This window comes from Vigna unguiculata, chromosome 9 (assembly GCF_004118075.2).
Source record: "Vigna unguiculata cultivar IT97K-499-35 chromosome 9, ASM411807v1, whole genome shotgun sequence".
NCBI lineage: Eukaryota > Viridiplantae > Streptophyta > Magnoliopsida > Fabales > Fabaceae > Vigna > Vigna unguiculata.
This window is the reverse complement of record NC_040287.1, coordinates 42,005,216-42,025,117: the sequence shown is the minus strand read 5'-3', so window position 1 is coordinate 42,025,117 and position 19,902 is coordinate 42,005,216. Positions and strand designations below refer to the sequence as shown.

General features: G+C 31.1%; 4 protein-coding genes across 5 annotated transcripts; 3 read left to right on the top strand and 1 right to left on the bottom strand.

The window, feature by feature from the left end:
* Positions 1-1,080: 1,080 nt before the first annotated feature.
* LOC114164502 (gibberellin-regulated protein 1-like) lies at positions 1,081-1,922 on the top strand. The gene is made up of 3 exons (XM_028049200.1): positions 1,081-1,253; positions 1,363-1,402; positions 1,506-1,922. Exons 1-3 carry the CDS (start codon positions 1,176-1,178, stop codon positions 1,685-1,687), a joined length of 300 nt encoding a protein of 99 aa, XP_027905001.1. The 5' UTR covers positions 1,081-1,175; the 3' UTR covers positions 1,688-1,922.
* Positions 1,923-7,057: 5,135 nt separating this feature from the next.
* On the top strand, positions 7,058-11,503 carry LOC114195913. Of its 2 annotated transcripts, none has more exons than XM_028086358.1 (14): positions 7,058-7,190; positions 7,371-7,555; positions 7,671-7,813; positions 7,911-7,968; positions 8,311-8,453; positions 8,554-8,770; positions 8,876-9,119; positions 9,221-9,287; positions 9,374-9,431; positions 9,548-9,614; positions 9,715-9,805; positions 9,930-10,280; positions 10,368-10,571; positions 10,846-11,503. In XM_028086358.1, exons 2-14 carry the CDS (start codon positions 7,426-7,428, stop codon positions 11,230-11,232), a joined length of 2,160 nt encoding a protein of 719 aa, XP_027942159.1. In that variant the 5' UTR covers positions 7,058-7,190; positions 7,371-7,425; the 3' UTR covers positions 11,233-11,503. The 2 variants fall into 2 exon arrangements, with proteins under 2 accessions (XP_027942159.1, XP_027942160.1); XM_028086359.1 differs by having other exon boundaries at positions 7,059-7,190; positions 8,347-8,453.
* Positions 11,504-13,158: 1,655 nt separating this feature from the next.
* Positions 13,159-14,737, top strand: LOC114164253 (WEB family protein At1g75720). The gene is made up of 2 exons (XM_028048849.1): positions 13,159-13,467; positions 14,064-14,737. The coding sequence occupies exons 1-2, from the start codon at positions 13,321-13,323 to the stop codon at positions 14,538-14,540; spliced, it is 624 nt and encodes a 207-aa protein (XP_027904650.1). The 5' UTR covers positions 13,159-13,320; the 3' UTR covers positions 14,541-14,737.
* A 2,620-nt stretch (positions 14,738-17,357) lies between these two features.
* On the bottom strand, positions 17,358-18,023 carry LOC114195969. The gene has a single exon (XM_028086424.1). The coding sequence runs from the start codon at positions 17,936-17,938 to the stop codon at positions 17,558-17,560; it is 381 nt and encodes a 126-aa protein (XP_027942225.1). The 5' UTR covers positions 17,939-18,023; the 3' UTR covers positions 17,358-17,557.
* Between the last annotated feature and the right edge of the window lie 1,879 nt (positions 18,024-19,902).

The window sequence follows — 19,902 nt, the reverse complement described above, 5'->3', positions numbered from 1 at the left end:
AATAACATAATAATATATATTAGCATTTTAAATTAAAAACAAAAAGGATTCAATTAAAATATTAGTCAATCATTATTGTACATTTTTTTTATAAGAATTTGTTTTCATATATTTTAATATTTCATTGCTTTTTAATACACATATTTCAGTTCTTAGCACCGTCATTACTATAATCTCTTACACGACGGTAATGATATGGTGCATAAACTTGCGATAAGTAGAATGTTTTTTCCCAACACTGTAAACTACCTCTTTCACTACACATGCAAAAATCTTTATGTACTCGGTTATATTTATTTTTCATCTATGATTCGAAGAAAATAGAGAAAAAGATAATCTGATATATGATCAAGTAACAGCTGTGGTGGCAAAGCATATACAGCTGTAAGGATTGCGTTGTGTTCTGTAATAACCCTTTTCCTATATTTCAGCTTACTTTATTTATTTCCTACTTTCTCTTCCCATCTCACACTCCCAGATTCACACATCACAATCTCCCAAAGCCATAGTTGGCGGCGAGCCACTTAACAAATTTCTTGGCTGTTATAATAATAATCCAGCACCTGTACTTTTCCTTCATAACATTCAATTCCGTATCATATAATATATCTCCCACCCAATAATGCACTCTATAGTGCGTAATCAAATTGCATTTCCCACTCTTCTCTCATACCGTTTGCGTTAGCTTTGTTGCATTGCGTTATCCTTCCGAAAGCTTCCCATGTTAATAGTATGTTTAACAAGTCTATGAGAGTCATCATGTAGAACAAGTATTCAGACAAAAATCGCGTTTTTGGCTTAATGAAGGAGCCACGTGAACAGTTAGTGACGAAGCAAAAGCACTTTGTCGCCTGTTTTTTTATGCTTCCGAAAGCTCTTTTCTTTCACCACCAAATGTCCTCATCACTCACTTATAAACACTTTCAATTTCATGTCTCTTCCGCGTCGCATCACAACAAAGAGTATCCCACTCCCATTTTTGTAGATATATATGGAATACTGTTCTCAATCCATGTTATTGCTATGCCAATACATGAATTGATTTACGTTTTTATACTTATAATTGTTAGAGTGGAGTGTCGTAAACTGTTTATGTTTCAACTATAAATAAAGGGTCCAACTTCACATGCCATGCACTTTTCATTTTCAAGTAAAACACCTCTTCAAATCTAACCATGCCTCTCTCTAAGCTTCTTATCGCATCCCTTCTGCTATCCTTTCTCCTCTTCCATCTACTCCAAGCTGATCAAACGGTGATTAAAATTATAAAGATGTCGCTTCTTCGTTTATTTGTTTACTCAAATACTCCTTCTGCACTGTTTTCATAGCTAACTGATTTATCGTGTTCTTGGGAAACCGCAGGTGCAGGCACAGACCCAGGGTTCTCTTGTTCAGCAGATAGGTATTGTAATGAAATTCAGGAAGATCTAGTATACGTAATTTGATGTAGCTATTTTTGATTTGATTTGATTGAACAGGATTTAGAATTTTCGTTGATTTTGCAGATTGTAACGCTGCATGTGGTGCGAGGTGCCGTTTAGCATCTCGTCAGCGCATGTGTCACAGAGCGTGTGGAACCTGCTGCAGACGCTGCAACTGCGTACCACCGGGAACTGCCGGTAACCAAGAAGTGTGTCCCTGCTATGCCAGTCTCACCACCCACGGTGGCAGACGCAAGTGCCCCTAAGCGTGATGAAGCCATGCAATGCACGTTTCTATTTATATATAAGACATACACGATATATATGTCCTTGCTTTGGTGTGTTGTGTGTTGTGTGTTGCGTGCACAAATAAAGCGTGCTTATTCAACGCGTGTTCAATCCTTGCGTTGCCACAGTTTGTGAGTGTTGTGCCTTTTCTGTCTCTGCTGTTGTATTGTATCCTCAAACTTATATAAAGAAGAGCGCTTTCTGTTATTGCTATTTTGGGTGAGCCTTCCTTCTACACTGTTCAATATCAATTCTTAAACAGAAACATCTGTTAATCAAATTTAATAATACAAATCAAAACTTAAGTTAAAAACTCAATATGTTTTAATTTTTCGTAATCATTATTTTTATCACTGACTGTTTTTAGCAAATGTAGATGAAAAGTTTACTAAGAGAACTAAAAGCTAGTTAACTAGCTAAAGGCTTAAAAGCTTAAAGCTATTCACTTAACATATTGGGTTAGACTTTATGGATAAATTTTTAATTTTAAATCATTGATACAAATCTATTTTGGAACATTTACTGTTTAATTTGTTAATTAATTTTCAACTATTTAAAAATTAATTTGTAGAAAATTATTTGAATTATTTCCATTGTCATCCAGTATATACACTTTTTTTCATTTTGTACATCTACAATTCATCTTATTTCATATTTTAAATATTCTCAATCAAGTTCAAAATAAAATAAAAATAGCATACCTTATTGTCATCATATTTGTATTAAGTAATATAAGAAGTACTTGATAAAAAATAACATAAAATAAACCTATCATATAGTATTATTCATTTCTTGAAGAATGGTGTTAAAATCATAACTGAGTATAGCAATATGTTTTTTCTCAAAATAATTAGACTAAAAAATTTAGAAGGTTTTTGAGCATATACTGTAAACAATCAATATTTAAATGAACAGTGTAACATAAAGTGTAAAAAAATGAATCTTCATATTTTAAAAACAAATAGAACAAGAAACCTATTCCTCTCATGAAAATGAGCAAAAAGAATTATAAATGTTTAAAAATAAATAAATAATAAGAATCTTAAAAACTATAAAAGAAGTACCGCAATCTACTAAAATCAACTTGTTTAATAAAGAACACATTACTATCGGCATATAAGCTTTCAAATATCAGAAAAAATAATTTAAAATGTTTTGTCAAACAATTTCCTAATAACTAAAACTAACAGTAATTATCGAACAAAATATTAACCTTTTTACTTGCCAGGGAGGATGTTTCGTCAGTCCATTCTAGTAGTGAATTTGAGCCTACTCCTAATGATTCTTGAGTGGGCTGAATAATACGAAGCCCAATAGTGGACAATATCTTCTGCACCCCTATAAAAAGATGATAACCCAAATTTGTTCCTCATTAAAAGTGATATATATCTTTTAATTGTCCAATCCAAAATGTATTTTAAGATCTGAAAATACATTCTGAATCTGAATTGTACAATTTTAAATTTACTTAAATGAAATTTATGTTTAAAGAAAAAGAGAGAAATAACTTTTAGAAATACATTTTGGGATGTGTAATCCATCTAGAAATATTTTCAGAACTACGTAACTTGAAATGTATTTTTCTTAATGCTTTGGTGTTGTTTGTATTCTTTAAAATTCTCTTACCAATAATTACGAAAAAAACATTACTTAATAATTTATTCTCCGGTATTGTTAAGATTAGTTTGTCGAAAGATGATTTGGGTTAATTTTACTATCTGCGCACAATTAGGAATGACAAAAATATTCGCGTCTGCGGATATCTACGGATAAAATCTGCGGCGGATAGTTACTATCCACGGGTATTTATTACCCGCAGGTAGCGGGTAACGGGTATTTTAATACCCGCCTATAAACGGGTCGGGTATGAGTATCATACTATCCGTACCCACGGATAGTCGTTACCCGCAAAAAATTAAAATTAAAATTTAATTTATATTTTGTTAAGTTAAATTTAACTAAAATTAAAATTAACAATATATTTTATTATGTCAAATTTAATTATAATTAAAATTTATTTTAATTTTAATTTTAATTTTATAATTTTATATTAAAAAATTTATAAAATATATAATTTTTAAAATATTTGCGAGTATCGGGTATCCACGGGTACCCGCGAATTTTAAAAATATCCACAGATATTTTTTAAGCGGATACCCGACAAATAAACGGACAGATAACAGGTGCATTTTTTTTGGCGGGTCGGGTTGCGGGTAAGCACTATCCATGCCCAACTCGACAATACTGAAGTTGTACTAAAAAAGTAATAGCATTAACGCAACGTTATCATGTTTTGTTTATTAAATTGAGTTTTTTTAAAGGCAATTTAAACTTTGAGTATTAATTAAATATAATAAAATATGTATGCATAGTCAATTATCTTGTATATTATACTCTGTTATGCTTTTTTACCTCTTCAGATGATAAATTTTAAAAAATAAAAATTAAGATTATCTAGATTGTTTTTTCATGTATGTTTCGTACTTTCTTTACAAATCACTATTATTTGTGTTTCCGTCATCGGAAACAAATAGGTTATGAGGTTGTTTACTTATTAAAATGTAATGAATAAATATGTTGATCTATAAACTCTACTATAATCTATATATCTTCGTAGTATATGAGAAATTTTGAAATATCATAGGATTTAAATATATTATTAGATTGAGTTAAAGAGAAAATTGAGTGTATTGATTTGTGAAGATTATATATATTTGAATTGATATTCGCGTTACATTATTAGAATTGAATTGAATGACATTATGTTTGAGAAGTGTTTGGTTTTATTTAAGTTTGAACGTTTTTTCTCTCTCTGTATTACATTACATGTGTGTACTTGTTTTTGTTTTTTAAATGGTTTGGGCGTTGAAGAAAATAATTGAAGTGAAAACTTTTATTTGGATTATAAATAGGAATTTGAAAGTTAGACATTGTAACTTTAGTTGAATGATATTTTATGTTTTCTCGTGTCGAAACAATATCTTTTATATAAAAATTCACATTTGGGTTTGTAATTTTAATTCAATGTAAAAAAATTATATTTTAGAAGGGATTTAATTAAATAAATAAAAATTAATTTTTATAGGAAATTAAATTAAAGAAATAATAGATACTATTTATATCATATGTATGTATCTTTGAAATATAAAAATAAAACATATGTATATGACAAGGAGGGACAAATTTTCTTAAAGATGTATCAACTTGTGAAGATTAATTTGGAAGAGGGGTAATGGATTAGAAGTTGAAATTTATATTGTTATTTTTAAAGGATTTAATAGGTGAAAGTAAGTAAAATTAGTGGTAAAATTTTAAATGTTTGTTAGTAAAAAGGATAACGGACATAAGTAAGATCTTTGAACAAAATAAAAAATCATAATAGAAATTCTGATTTCTCAAAATCCAAAATAAATACAACTTGACATACCTACATAATATCCATTTAATTCACCTCCAATAACATAAAGCTTCATAAAAGTTTATTAAATTCTTCTTAATTTCTCCACTAAAAACTTTATTAAATGCTCAATACTAAAGTTTTTATTTTCATTATAACCGACTTAAATAACTCGAAAATGACATTAAGATTTATTTGACTTAAATTTAAAATATACATTGTATAATTTATTTTAAACTAAAATATCATGGTATCGCAAGATTTAAAATAAAGGAGACAAAATTAATCTAATTTAACTTTTTAATACAGTATATTAATTTTGATATGATACAAACTTAACTTAATTCGTAAATACAAAACTTAAATATCTCATATTAAAGTATATTCTATTATTTATTTTAAAATTGAATAAATATGTCTTAAATATTAATATACCATTATATGCCTTATTATGTTTATAAAATAATAATAATAATAATAATAATAATAGTAATAATATGTAGTTATTTAAAAATTCCTTCTACATTCTATCACTCAAATTATATCATCAATCTTAGTTCAAACAATCTCATATTGATATCCCTTTCTTTTTATATTCATTCAAATTCACTTTCCAAAATTTTTAAATCCAAAGATAACCTTAGTTAGGAATGACAATGTGTGTTTTGCCCAGCGGGTTGTCCCACCTAACGCAGGAACGACTGAGATATTAAACCTCCTGATTTGCAAAAGTCTGACTAGCATAATTCGTAATCTGCATAAAAAAAAACCTTTCACTTATATATATTTATCATTTTATTTCTAGATTTATGTATAAACGTTCCAAATTCTTATATAAATGAAAAATACAAATATTATATATTTTTGAATATAATAAAATTTGAAAAATATATCATATATTAAAGTATGAATATAGATACAAAGAAAATGTTGAATTATTAATTTATTATTCAACTCTACTATTGAAGTATTTACTTAAATTTTATGACCTTATTGAAAGTTTTATGATAAAAAGAAATGACAGTTATATATATTTATTTGCTGGTATGTTAGATGTTAATTATGGAATATGTCAGTTTTTTAAAGATATTAGGTTGAGGTGAACTAATGTGTGTACTTTTCTAAAAACACTAATTAAGAAAACTTTTCTAAAGACTACAATATCAAAGGAGTTTTGGTGCAACAAAAACAACCTCAACACTCAAACTTTCAAAATAAACCCTTCCTATGATGCAAGAATTCAGTAGGTGAAGGACACACAATGGATGCAGTAATTAGCGATAAATGAAGGAGGAGAACTTAGAAGAGAAAACAGATGTGGTTTTCACGTAGGAAGCATGATCCCTGCCGCGTAGAATCAAATAATCATAAATGGAGTTTCAACTTTGAATTTCATTTCAATCTCCAATTTCTCACACACTCCCTTCCTTCCGCACGTGTATCAAACTCGTGTCTTCTCATTACATCCACCTGACCCTTCTCAAACGCCACGTGCTTCTCACGGTACAGGACCTACATTGCATGAAATTAGTTAAATAATAATATTATAATGTTAATTAATTAAATAATAATAATATTATAATGTTAATTAATTAAAATAAAAACAAGAGTAGAGAAAAGAGTTAAATGCGAGGAAGAAACATAGAAACATGCAATGAGAGCAAGCTTCCCATGCCGCACTGCGCGGAGAGATGCCATCTGACATACATGCAAGCCTATCTCCTCTGCAACAATTCATTCTCTAACTAAATTCAACTTTTTTTTTTATTAATTTACAAAACCCAATAATTTTAATTTTAATTTGGTTAAGAGATGAAAATTTAATTTTGAGTGACAATAACTGTCTAACAAAATAGTAATTATTACCCTTCCAAATCCTTCCATAGAAAAACAATAATCACGGACATAACATTTGAGAGGCATCCTTTTTCTTTTTCTTTCCTTTGCCTTTCTTTTCTTGTGAGTACCACACTGCTATTTATTTACCCTTCGCTCACTCTCTCTCTATATATACTCTTTTCCTTCTTTGCCTCAACTTAATCTGTTACTTTATCTCACAAAGAACCTGATTCTCTGAACACGAGGCACGAATTACTTTTCTCCTTCTTCTTTATTTTGTTTTTGTAGAGATAGTTCAGAGGCACAGTCTCATTCTCATTGCTGTGTAGCTTTTTTCCGAATCTACTTTTACTGCCTCTGAACCTTAAACATTATTCATCAGTATTTGGTTGTGATTGTGATTATGATTTTGGTCCGCCCGGCAGTCAAAGGCGGTGATGAATCGACCAAGTCAGAGAAAGTGAAGTGAGAGGAGAAGATATGGACAAAGGTGGAGACGCAACGCCGCCGATGTCTGGATTTTCAAACGCCAAAGGACACATTAACAAACAACAATCTCAGTCTCAATCTGCTTCTTCTTGGAGACGCAACCTCACTCCTCTCAGTACTGGTAATTCTTTCACCACTCATTTTCCTTTTTATACTCGCTTTCCCATCTCCTATCCTTCTCATCATCACTCCAAATCAAACAAATCAATCACTAACTCTATGTGTTCGAAATATAGGTTTCAATGGGAGTAGCGAGTATTCGGAGAAATCAAAGAAGGAGAAGGTGAGAAGCTTGAGTGCCGTTGCAAAAGCGTTATCCATGGGTTGCCGGGTCTCTCACTCTCCAAAACCAACCAAGAAATTTAAGTTTCCCAGAAAGGTACTGCTTCTAGTACCAGTACTGCTTCTGGTCATTGTGTGTGTGTGTGTGTTTTTTTCAATTCCTCTGTTGTTTTCAATATTTAATGATTTGGCAGTTTACGAAGGTCGGCAATGGCGTCGATCATGCCTCTGTTCCGCGGAAGATACGTTCAGGTGGGCTATTTTTGGATTCCCGTTGAAAGATGTCGTGTTTATCTTCGAATAAATATTCATCTTCTTTCCACACTTCCCTTTCCGTCCAAATTCTGTTATTCAACTTTTGTATAAGGGTTGAACAACAACGAGGGGACTCACATTTCCCTCTATTCTGCTATAAATTAAAGGGCTACAGTGTAATGATTCAACCGTGTGTGGTACTTTCTGAATTCTGGAAGGAATAATGGTATTTTTTTAATAAATTATTATTGGGAAATGTTTCTACAGTGGAATTGATTGGTTGTTCTTTTTCCATTTTCCTATAATATCAAATATTCTTTATTATATACTTTTATTTAGGTGGGGATTTTGTCTCTGTTGAAATTGAAATTACAGCTGTGAAGAAACGGGGTCGCGAATCTATCTCTGGGGATTCAGAAAAGGTGAACCATAAGATGGATGGAATGAAATCTCCCCAAAAAGATGGCATAAAGAAATCCAAAGTGAGTGTTGCGGCACCTCTTTATGGTTCAAAACTTAACCTTTTGCTTCGTTTTCTAGCCATTTCAATTTCACCTTTACTCGAGCTTTTGCTTTTCGTAGAAACAAAGAAGCCCGTGCTGGTCCACGAGGCAAGTTTTGCCCGGGCCCATAACGAAAGATGAGGAAGAGGTCGCGGAGACTCTCTATGCCTTGGCTGGAATGCTACCTGATAATGACTCTAATACTAAGAGTGAACCGGACAGTGAATCTCTACCAGAAAACTCCAGGGTTTTCCAGGACCAAGAGGAGAGTCAGAGTGCCAATGTTACTGTTGAAGGTTTCTCTCTCCGTCACGGCACTTTTATAAGATATTTATATATTTTATTAATTTATTACAAGTTTTTAATTTTATCTTTTGCTTTTTGTGTGTCATGTGTTCTAGCCTCGGGAGCCACTACGGATGATGGAAAAAGATCACCCAAGGGCTGTAAAAAACTCGGTTCTTTGAGTGAAACCATTGGTCACGAACAGACTGATTTTACTGATTTTCCTGATAGTGCCAACTTCTTGGTGGCTGCTACTCAAAGCACTGTTCCAAAAGTAAATCTGCAGGCTGTGTCAATGGTTAAGAGTGAAAATGGCGGCAGAGTTGCATTGCATGACTCTGAACTGTCTCTGGACATGGGGTGGGTAGTTTTTCAGTTGCATTCTGAAATCCCTCTGGTCTATCCTTTCCTTTTCAAATTTGTAATATTTAAACTACATTTTTTTTCTCATCTTATTACAGATTAAACGTACCCATTCAACCACAGATTTCACATATTGGGAGGAAATCAAACGTGGAATATCAGACGGTAGTAATTTCAACTTTTACAATTTGTGCCTAAATTCTACTATAAGCTAGTGCCAGTACTATTGGTGTTGTTGGCTTACATTTCAGGTTGGAAGCATTGATCGCAAGCAAGAACAACATATGGTCAAGTACCAAAAAGAAACTGGTATGCTCGTGGACTAAATGTGCTTGTTACAAGCAATGATATTTGCCCCCCCTGTGATTATAAGTATAGGCTAAAAATTTCATCAGTTGGCTGACCATTTTTTATTGTCTTACCAGAAAGTCCAACATGGTGGCCAAGTCTGTCTCCCACTGCTTCACCTGGAATTGTTGCTTCTCATTTGCCGTAAATTTCTTTAATTCACTTCATTTTGTCCTTTTTAGAGGCTAAATCTACCCCCCATTCTCCCCTCTTTATCATGATTTGATGGGTTTTTCTTCTGAAGGTCTTCTGCTGCTAAAACTCTAGATTGGCTGAATACTGCAATTGGTACCTCGAAACAGGATTTGATGGAAACCTGTTCTTCTGGTGAGAAGGTAATCTATGCTTATAGAACTGTTTTGCATGATTTACCTAAATAATGTCAAAAGTTTTTCATCCTGGTCCAGGCACTTCGCTCAAACGCCTATTTGTTGTGTCTGATATTTATTACCGATGCAGATTTCCGAAATTGTTATTCAAGAAAAAAAATCAAGGAAGAGGTGTGCATCTCACGTTCACATCAGTCATATCATCCGTAGCTTAGAAGTGTCAAGACGACTGGCGGGCAAAGGACATGAGCTTTATGAAAGTCATCAAGCAAGATTACCCGAAGGGTCAAACTGTGGGGTTATAATGGAAGCACACAACTTGAATTGGACGAAAAGTGGAAATAGTAATGCCGCCGGAACAGTTCATTCTGCTGCTATAAGTAATTCACGTGAAACTAAGAATGGTATCCTTCACCATGGCCTTTATCACGATATTTCTCGGGCGCCTTCAACATCTGGGTTGCATGGTCCTAAAAAACAGGTAAGCTATGGATAAATCTGATTATAGTATAGCTCCCTGTGTCCCCTCTTCTTCGTGCCTGATTTGATGACTATTAATTTTCTGCAGGGTTTCAACTTCTTGTCCTTGTCAACTGGTGGTAGCGAGTTAAAGGTCAACGAAAGTTTTAATAAAGGTGAAAGTAAGTTGGAACCATATTCAAAATCGCAAGTGCCTTATTTTCAATCACTACAACAGCAGCATGGCCTCATGCCTTTTCAAAGTCCTTATGCCTCAAATTTCCTTGATCATCTTCCTGTTGTAGGACCACAGGTTTTTACTTTCTAGACTCCTATCAATCTTATACATTAATGAACTAAAAAAGTCCTGGGTCAAGTCTAAGAAAAATGGCTTAAAGTGATTATATTGTTCAACATGATGTTAATGGAGCGGCTAAAATTTATTGTCTTAACTTGGAATAACCTGCCCCACCCGAATGGAGTTGAAAGAGAAGCCATGCAATTTATATCCTTAACATACCAACACTCTTTCCCTTTGTCTTATTATCATATTAAGCTCAGTTCCGTGATGCTTTAATTGACTACAGGTCCGGTTGCAGCAGCAGCAGCCTCATTATTATGGTACCCCATTACGTGGAGCTCATTATAGTTCGACACTTTCCTATAAACAACAGCACCAAAGTTTTTGGGCGGTGCAGCTTGCATCTCAAGGTGGCTCTTCTGTAAATTGCAGCATTGTGAGGGCCCAATATCCTAATTGGCAAAGTGGTGGACACGACTCTTCTGTAGCGAGTCCTTGTCTTCCCCATTCCACTGCATCCTTTGAAGCACTTGGATCCAAGATCTCTTCAATCTCTGACCAACAACACCTCTTCACCCTCGCTTCATCAATATCCCGGGCAAATGGACAAGACATTCATCTTGCCTCTTCTGTATGTGAAGAAAGTAAAGGTAGATTGATTACGCAACAATAGTTATGTCATGAGCGCTCTGAAATTGAACACAAAAAAACAGATAAGGCATAGAAATATACTACTGTTTCATTCTTGTCTTTGTGCATGCGCTGGTCTTTTGTGCTACTGTTACGCCTGTCACGGTAATCCATGTGACACTTTGATTAACTCTTTGGTAAAATCAGGGGGAACACAGTAAATATTTAGCTAAATCTGGCATTCATTGCCCTGTTCTTGTCATCAAGTAAATGCCTTGTTTATCAGTGTATTTCAAAGTTTTCGGTTGTTTAAAGGCTTTTTAAGGGATAAAAGAAAATACTTGGTCTGTATAAATTTAGGCTGAATTATCTTCTTTTATTATTTTAACTTTTTTTTTTGTATATATTTTACCTGTTTCATTTATATATTCTTCTACGAAACAATTTGTTATGATATCTTCACTAACAAGTAATATTACTGCCCGACTAATGGATGAAAAATATTTAATAAGATCATAGATGATAAAAATTGTAATGTCTTTATGATTATAACATTTACATATGAAGCAATCTTTACATTTTTGGTAGATTTCACAACATTGATCCATAATATATTGTTCTCATCACTATTTAGACAGCTACTAAGAAGATCACTACTAATATTAAAACGGTTGATGTGGTTAACATATCACCAATAAACTTAAATAAAAATTAACATGATAGGAAAGTTTTAAACTGAAATTAATAAAATAAAAATCTATTTTTAAAGCTCAAAATAATTTGAAACCAAAAATTAATTTTTGAAATCTATTATAGTAACATTTAGCTTTGCGACGTTTTTGGAATCCTTAAATATGCACTTCTGTCTTTTATCCGAATAATGCAATCAGAATATATTTTTAATACTTCTATTTATTAAAATGCAATCATACGTATGTTTTTATATCTTTATCATTGATACTTATTTTCCTATCAAAATTAATATTATTTTTTCAAAATTTAATTATTTCTTAGCAGATTTAATTCTTTGCTGTTTATAATCGTTTTTATGTTTTAATATTGATTGAAAGTACATTAAGTTGGAATTGAAAAAAATTGATAGATATTTAGGTAAATAATGTGCTAAGCTTTTTTTCTTCTCATCTTTTTATCTATGGAAGGATTAGGATATTTCATTTTCACTCAAATCCATCTGCAAAAATCATCCTTTAATTTTTTTTTTAAGTAAACAGATTTCATCCATTCTAGTTCTCTTAACTAGTAAATTTTTAGAAACAAACATAAGTACAAATTACCTATACTTAAAATTTGACACCAATTATAATAAAAATATCAAAACTTAATGTTTGTGACTGTCATTTTTTCTATACTACTCAATTTTATTTATTTTTTATTTCTAGTGAACATATTACTTTGAACTTGTACTTATATCTCTAACATTAAAAAGCTTAGCTACTTTCTTTCTTACCTTCTTGTAAACTTTGTATACATCTCCGTGTGTATCTATACTTTGAATGAGCACAAATATTTCTCATTCTTCTCATGTGATATTCCATTCTCACTTTTGAATTTATTATATATTTTACTGTCACTGTCTCTATTTCCTTCAAAATGCATCATCATCATCATCAATAACTTCAATTTCTTTTCTTTTTATCTATCTGAGAGGTACAGAAAAACCATATCCTAGAATCATATTTTCTTTTTCTCTCTATTTTCTCCTTTTTGATGCCTATATTTTATTTAGGAAGCATGTACCTTTCCACACGCTTCTGTGGTGGGGAACCAGAGGAAAGTTGGGTATGGGTGAAGAGTCCTTCTCTTTAGTTGTGCTCAAAATATATATATATATATATATATATATATATATATATATATATATATATATATATATATATATATTTAAACTCTGGGCCATTTTTGTTATTCAACAGCAGCTACAGTAACAAACATAAGAAACAGAATTCTAGTGAAGTGGACGCGAAGAAACGAAGCTTCCAATCTTCATAACATATATCTCAACTCAACCTTCTCCTTTCTCCAATCCTACACTTCTAAACAATCCCCTCTTATTCTTTCTCTCTCACACACCATTTCATTTTCTCTGCTTCACAGTGGAAGCAACACCAACATGAACATGAAAGATGGCGTCATGCTTGTCAGAAAGGCAGAGATAGACACAAGGGCACCATTCCGCTCCGTCAAAGAAGCCGTCTCATTGTTCGGCGAGAAAGTCTTAGCTGGGGAGGTTTATGCAACTGCAAACAAACTCAAAAAGGTTCTACACATCGCTTTCTTTCTTCATCACTTAATTACACAACTATATGCATCACCAGTGGAAGTTACATGCCACCTTAAAAATAACATCACTTATGACATGTTTGGTTACACATTTTAGAATCTCATTTTAGATGGTTTAAATTATCAGTATTTAGTCGCAAATTTCATTCAAGAGGAGTTCAGAAGATTAGACGATAAATAAATGCATCTAGAAAAATCACTCAGGGAACCATTTCGTAGCTCCAATCTTATCCTTTCTTGTAACAGGGTGCAAGCAACAAATGGTTTATTCAGTTGCAGACCGTGTCATGTGCTTTCTTCGTCGTGTCACAGAATAAAGGCACTGAAAAAAAAATATTAATTTACGCTTTGATACTTTAATTACAATTTATTCATTGTATGTTTCAAGCTTTCTATATGAAGTACTGAGATATTATATATAACTACTCTTTTATAACTTTTTACTTTACCTTATACATCATTACTCTTTTTTCGAGTTTCGATATTTTATGTTTGTTGTATAAAAACAATTTCTCGTAAGAATAGTATATTGTGTGAACTGTAAATCTAGTTTAATGTTGAATGCGGTTATAGATGGAGAGTGGAAGAAGTGAAAATGGCGTGGAGTATTCGAGAATTGAAAACGTCGAAGCGGAGCTAGAGGAGACGCGAGAAAACCTGCAGAGGGCTAAGGAAGAAAGCATGGTGATGGCGCATTGTCTGTCTTCTCTGCAGGAAGAGCTTGAACGCACGAAGGAAGAGCTTCAACAACTGAAGCAACGGGAAACCGAGAAACACCCGGTGGAATCTGAAATCGAAGATGTGAAGTTTGTGGAGAATTTAACGACGTTTGGAGTGAAAAGTTCGAGATTTGACGAGGAAAAGATGGAGTTCCAGAAGAAAAGGTACGTGACGTTCGCGAATCCTCCATCGGTGTCTCATATGATGTTACCACAACAAGGGGTTGAAAAGTTGGAAAGGCACCCTTCTCTGAGGAAGAAGAAGAAGTCGTTGATTCCTTTGATTGGAGCCATTTTTTCAAGGAAAAAGGGGAGTCAAGAAGTTCCATGACACAGTTCCAAATCAAATACCACTATGTTAATTTACCACAATAATTGCCTACTGCATTTTGTTTAGAGTTTTTCTTTTTTTTTTCTTTTTATTCTGGAAAAGTTTATTTTCATGTGCACTTTAACAGACTTCAATGGCAGATCGATGGTACAATCTTGTTAATGTAATAAAGAACGCCAATTACAATTTCAATCTCCTTTTCATCTTTTAAATAAAGATAAAGACAAATAAATTGTGTTAATGAGAAATTAATTTAAATGATGTATGTGCCCATAAGTCTAAAACTTCCTTAATACATACGTTCTATTTATGAGTTTTGTAGTTCACCGATCAATAGAAGGACAATGAATGTGCTAATTTAAGATAATTATTATAGATATATGAACCCATCAAAGTCTAATATATGATTAGTTGATTGGAAAAAAAAATTAAATGTGTAATTAAGAATCTATTTATAACCATGTGATTGGAGAAGACTTGACACAACAATTATTTTGATGATATTCTAGTGAAAGAGGAAGAGAAAATCTGTAAACTATTGGTTACTGTACATAATAAAAAAAGCACAAACAATAAAATTTTGGTTTATATACTTGCCACACGTTATAATCTATTTATATTACAAGTAGTTTTTTTTTGTAAGTTAAAACTGTTTAATGTATATATATGTTCAAACAATATTTTTAATATGTATACAGATCGAAACATACCAAATATACTGTTTATATATATATATATATATATATATATAATCTTACTGATAATTTTATATATAATTTTTTCATTGTTCCCAGACCTCTATAAGACCAAAAATTAACTTTAAATATTTGGGTAGACTTTAAAAGATAGCACAAATGTTACAAGAAAATAGATACTTTACCTTTGTTTTTTTCTCTTTCTTTTTTCCTTCTATCTTTGTTATCTTTTACCTTTTTCATTTTATTCAAAATATTTAAATTTAAAATATATTATTTTTAAAGTTGATTATTTATCGTCTATAAGAATTATAATAAAAAATAATATTAAAAATATTATTATTTTATAATAAAAAATATTATAATCATCAATTAATTGTTTTTTAAAATAATAATAATAATAATTACTATAAATAATGATAATAATAAATTAATTGTAATGATATATTATTATTAAAATAATATATTTTATAATAATATAATAATTATAACTAATATCGATAATTCTTAATATACACTTTTGGGCATTCTTTCTTATCGGTTTAATGTAACATAGAAGATAAAAAAATTGTTTAAAAAAAAAATTACACAAAAAGGATCAATAAGAGTTTCTCCAAGGACAATTACTTGATGTACCGTATCAGTTTCTTCATACACCTTTTATCATAATATACTTTAAGAGATAAATGTTATAATATAATTCATTTGAGTGTACTATTATTATGACATAAAATTTAAGATAAGATTTGTTATCTTTAAACTAAAAATATATATTTTTAAAATATTTAAAATATTTAAAATTAAAATTAAAATTAAACTATATTCAAATATAAGTTTAATACGTATTAGAAAAAAAGTTACATAAAATATTATAGTGAGACATTATATGATTCTCATATACTAAATAAGATAAAGCTTATAATGAAGATATCCGAAATTACTTAAATTCAAATTATACTTATGTATTTAGAAACTATTCCAATTTGATTGGATTTTGTTTGATTTAGGTTTGTAGATATATAGTAAATTTTTAATAATTAGACCATGTTTCAACCGAGGATAAAATCATTAAAAACATCAATGAGTTTATATAATTCCTTTTGATAATACAAACACAAAGGTGTTCTAATATCAATTTAAATATGTGATTATTTTTCGGTAGATTTTATTCTTAGTCTTTCATACTTAATGAAAAGAAAACAAATCCACGAGTTATCTGCAAAAATAATTTATCGAATAAATAAAACTATGTTTGGATTATTGTTGGATTTCCCGTGTAGGATGATCAATGTACTTTCAAGAAAAAGCTCCTTTTTTACTCTAAAAAAACTCCTTTCTATTTTTAAAAACATAACAACATAATTAATTTATGTTAAACAACGTTGTTTTATATAAAAAAAAACCATAAGCATTCCCAAAAATAAGAATTTATGTATAATTTGAGTAGATAAAAGATTAGTTTTAACTTTAAAAGTCATTTATTTATTTTTATTCTCCTTTCATAAAAGTACTGATCCAAAGTCCGTCCAAAAAAGATAATATCTTAAGGGATTCAAGTATGAGTCTAAGTCTCACATGGAGTAAAAATGAGAAAGTTGAATATCATATAAAAATCAAGGTCCATAAATCCATTGTCTTAAAATGTTGGATTGAGAGTGATATTAATGCGTTATATGATTGGACTCATGTCTCATTGGTGTTAAATCTCTCCGTTGCATCAAAATATTTTGTGTAGTCTTCCTACAAATCTTTAAAAAATTAGTTTTTCAGTATCAAATTAACAATATTTATAAATTTGTCACTCTTCTCTGTCGTAGTTATATTTTTCAAACCAAAGAATGAAATATTGAGTGTGAGGAGTAAGTTGGAGAGAGAAACATAAGGTGACACTGGAAAAGTAGGTGCTGCTGACCTTATTATAATGTGCTACTTGTATTGTATGCCTAATGTAATCCTATTTTCATGATTACAGATAATGGGATATTCATAATATATTCTGCTCTTCACGTTTGCGTTAGTAAGGGAAATGGGTGGGTAGATCCACTTCAAATCCATTTTTATAGATAGTAATTTTGTTTTGCACTTCATTATTCATCCAGAACAACTTAACATTCAACAACATTACCACCCAACACAATTGAAATATCAACAAGTAAAATAGAAGCCAAGGAATCGAAGTAACTCCATTATGCAAAATGCAATAATGCTCTCTCATATACATATACATCATCAATCACTATGCATAAGAAAAAAAAAATCGTACGTGTGATGGCGACATAGCTGAGGTACAGAACATTAATCAAAGGTTGTGTGATGAGAGTCTCAGACAACATCAGATTTTCGACCGTCGAAAATGCCATCTTGTGCCGACTTGTTGAAAAACTCGATGCAATCCGCAATGGCCTCGTTGTAATGCGAGTAAGAGGAATAGTAGGAACTGCATGAAGTCTTGGGCGGTTCGAACCGGTCGGAGACTTTGTGCTTCGAATCGTTGGAGCGACGAGAAGGTAGCGAGAAAACAAGGCGCATGAAGATCTTGCGGAAGCGTTGAAAGAGCTTCATCGCAGAGAGGTTGTTGAACTTGGGAGGAGGAGGAGGAGGAGGAGGTTGAGGTGTTTCTTCAAACGACGCTTCTTCAGTTGCTCCTCTTATTTGAATAACAACAAAATTCTCTGTTCCTCTAACGTCGTTGTTCTTCTGCATTTTTCTCTCCCTTTCACACAATGACACCACCACCTTATAGTTTTAAGGTTTTTGTTGAGCATTTAAAGGTTGAGATTATATTCCATAGTGTGAGGCAAAAAAATATTGATTCCCACCATGTGGCCAAATGATTTGCGTGGCCTTCGATGTCCTCTGAATTTGGTTTCTTGGGTTGATTATGTTGGATTAACATCTGAATGTAAGATTAAAATTTGATGATTTGTTGTTTAGCGGGTAAGTTTATTTTAAAAGGGGAAGAATGATGATCGGTCCACTCTGCCTCAAATATAAAACCTTGACGGATCTCTAACAACAATCATTTGTAACATTTGTGGAACCCATCCAACATGTCCAACGTTAAAGCAACTCATTTTTACCTAATTCCTTCTTTCTGGATTTTTCTTTTATACCTACATTCATCAATCCTGCAAAAGTTTCTGCTTTCACCGTCAAATTATACCAAGAATAGTTAAGAATCCAAGTATCAGTCTAAGTCTCACATTAACCAGAATTGAAAAAGTAGAGCACCATATAAGAATCAAAGTCCATGAACCCATTGTCTTAAGATTTTGGGTTGAGAGTGGTGTCAGTGTCTTATGTGGTTAGGCTCATATCTCATTGGTGTGTTGTATCTCCCCAATAAAATCTCCTCTGTAAAACCTGACAAATGGTACCAGAATTAAGATTAATTATATATATATATATATATATATATATATATATATATATATATATAATATTCTTGTCTGATAAAATAGCAGTTAATAAAAATAATCCATCCCCAAAAACAAATTATGAATTCAAGTGAAATTAAATTAATTTCTTAATCAAGGTTTCAACCAGTCACCAAATACTTTCCACCAATAACATAAAAAAAAAACAATCAATCAAAGCATCTAAAAACAAAATCAACCTGAGAAGCCAACTCATTGCAACTTATCTCTTGACCATCATAGTGTTGGAGTTGAAAGATTGAATCTCAATCCAACTTAAATCATTTTTCAAGTTGTTTCGTGATTTGAAGCACCTGCCTTAAAAATTGATCTACTTTTTTTTTTTTTTTCTGAGAATGAATGCTAAAAAAAATTGCAACAAATATGCTTGAAACATAGTTCCTGAGTTTTGTGAATAAATTTATTGAATATTTATAAACATGCAATCTTATTTGGAAACTTTGTTTATATTTTGAAAAGCATATTGTACGTCAAAATATAGTTGATTAATGAAATTTCATTGTGTATATACTTTTGAACTAATTAGTAAATCCATGAATAAAATTAATTAGTAAATTAAATACGACTTACTGGTAACACAAATTGACACACACACACACACACACATATATATATATATATATATATATATATATATATATATATATATATATATATATAAAACTTTTGCAAATATAAAAAAATTGTAAGTGAAGTAAAAATAAAATGTTGATTTTTCGGCGGTTTAATTAATGGACAATAATATTTATAAATCTTGTTTTTTTACACATTCTCTCGGAATTTGTTAAAATTAATAAGTTTTTTTTTTTTACTTCTCTGATTATTTCTTTTCCTTTCCCTGTGAAAAATAAAATTTAAGAAAAACCTTCTCTTTCCTTTAAGATTTTCCTTCAACAAATCATACTAATAGCACATTATAATGACCTCATCCCACGTATTATTGATATTCGTTTATGTTGAAGTAATTAATCCATCAATATGATTCCTAAGAACATATGATTTCTTACCAATTGGCATAGATTAGAAGCTAAGAATATAATCATTGGCCTTCTTTTTGACACGTTTAAAGAGAAACAATGGATATTATCATTTTAAGTTGAATAAAATAACCACGATTACGTCAATAATGATCCAAATAAAGTCACCTAAATTCTCTGAGTTGAGGCAAATTAACCTGTGTCACTGTATGTTATACAAGTTTATTTAAGAAACCGTTTTTATAAGCTTTGC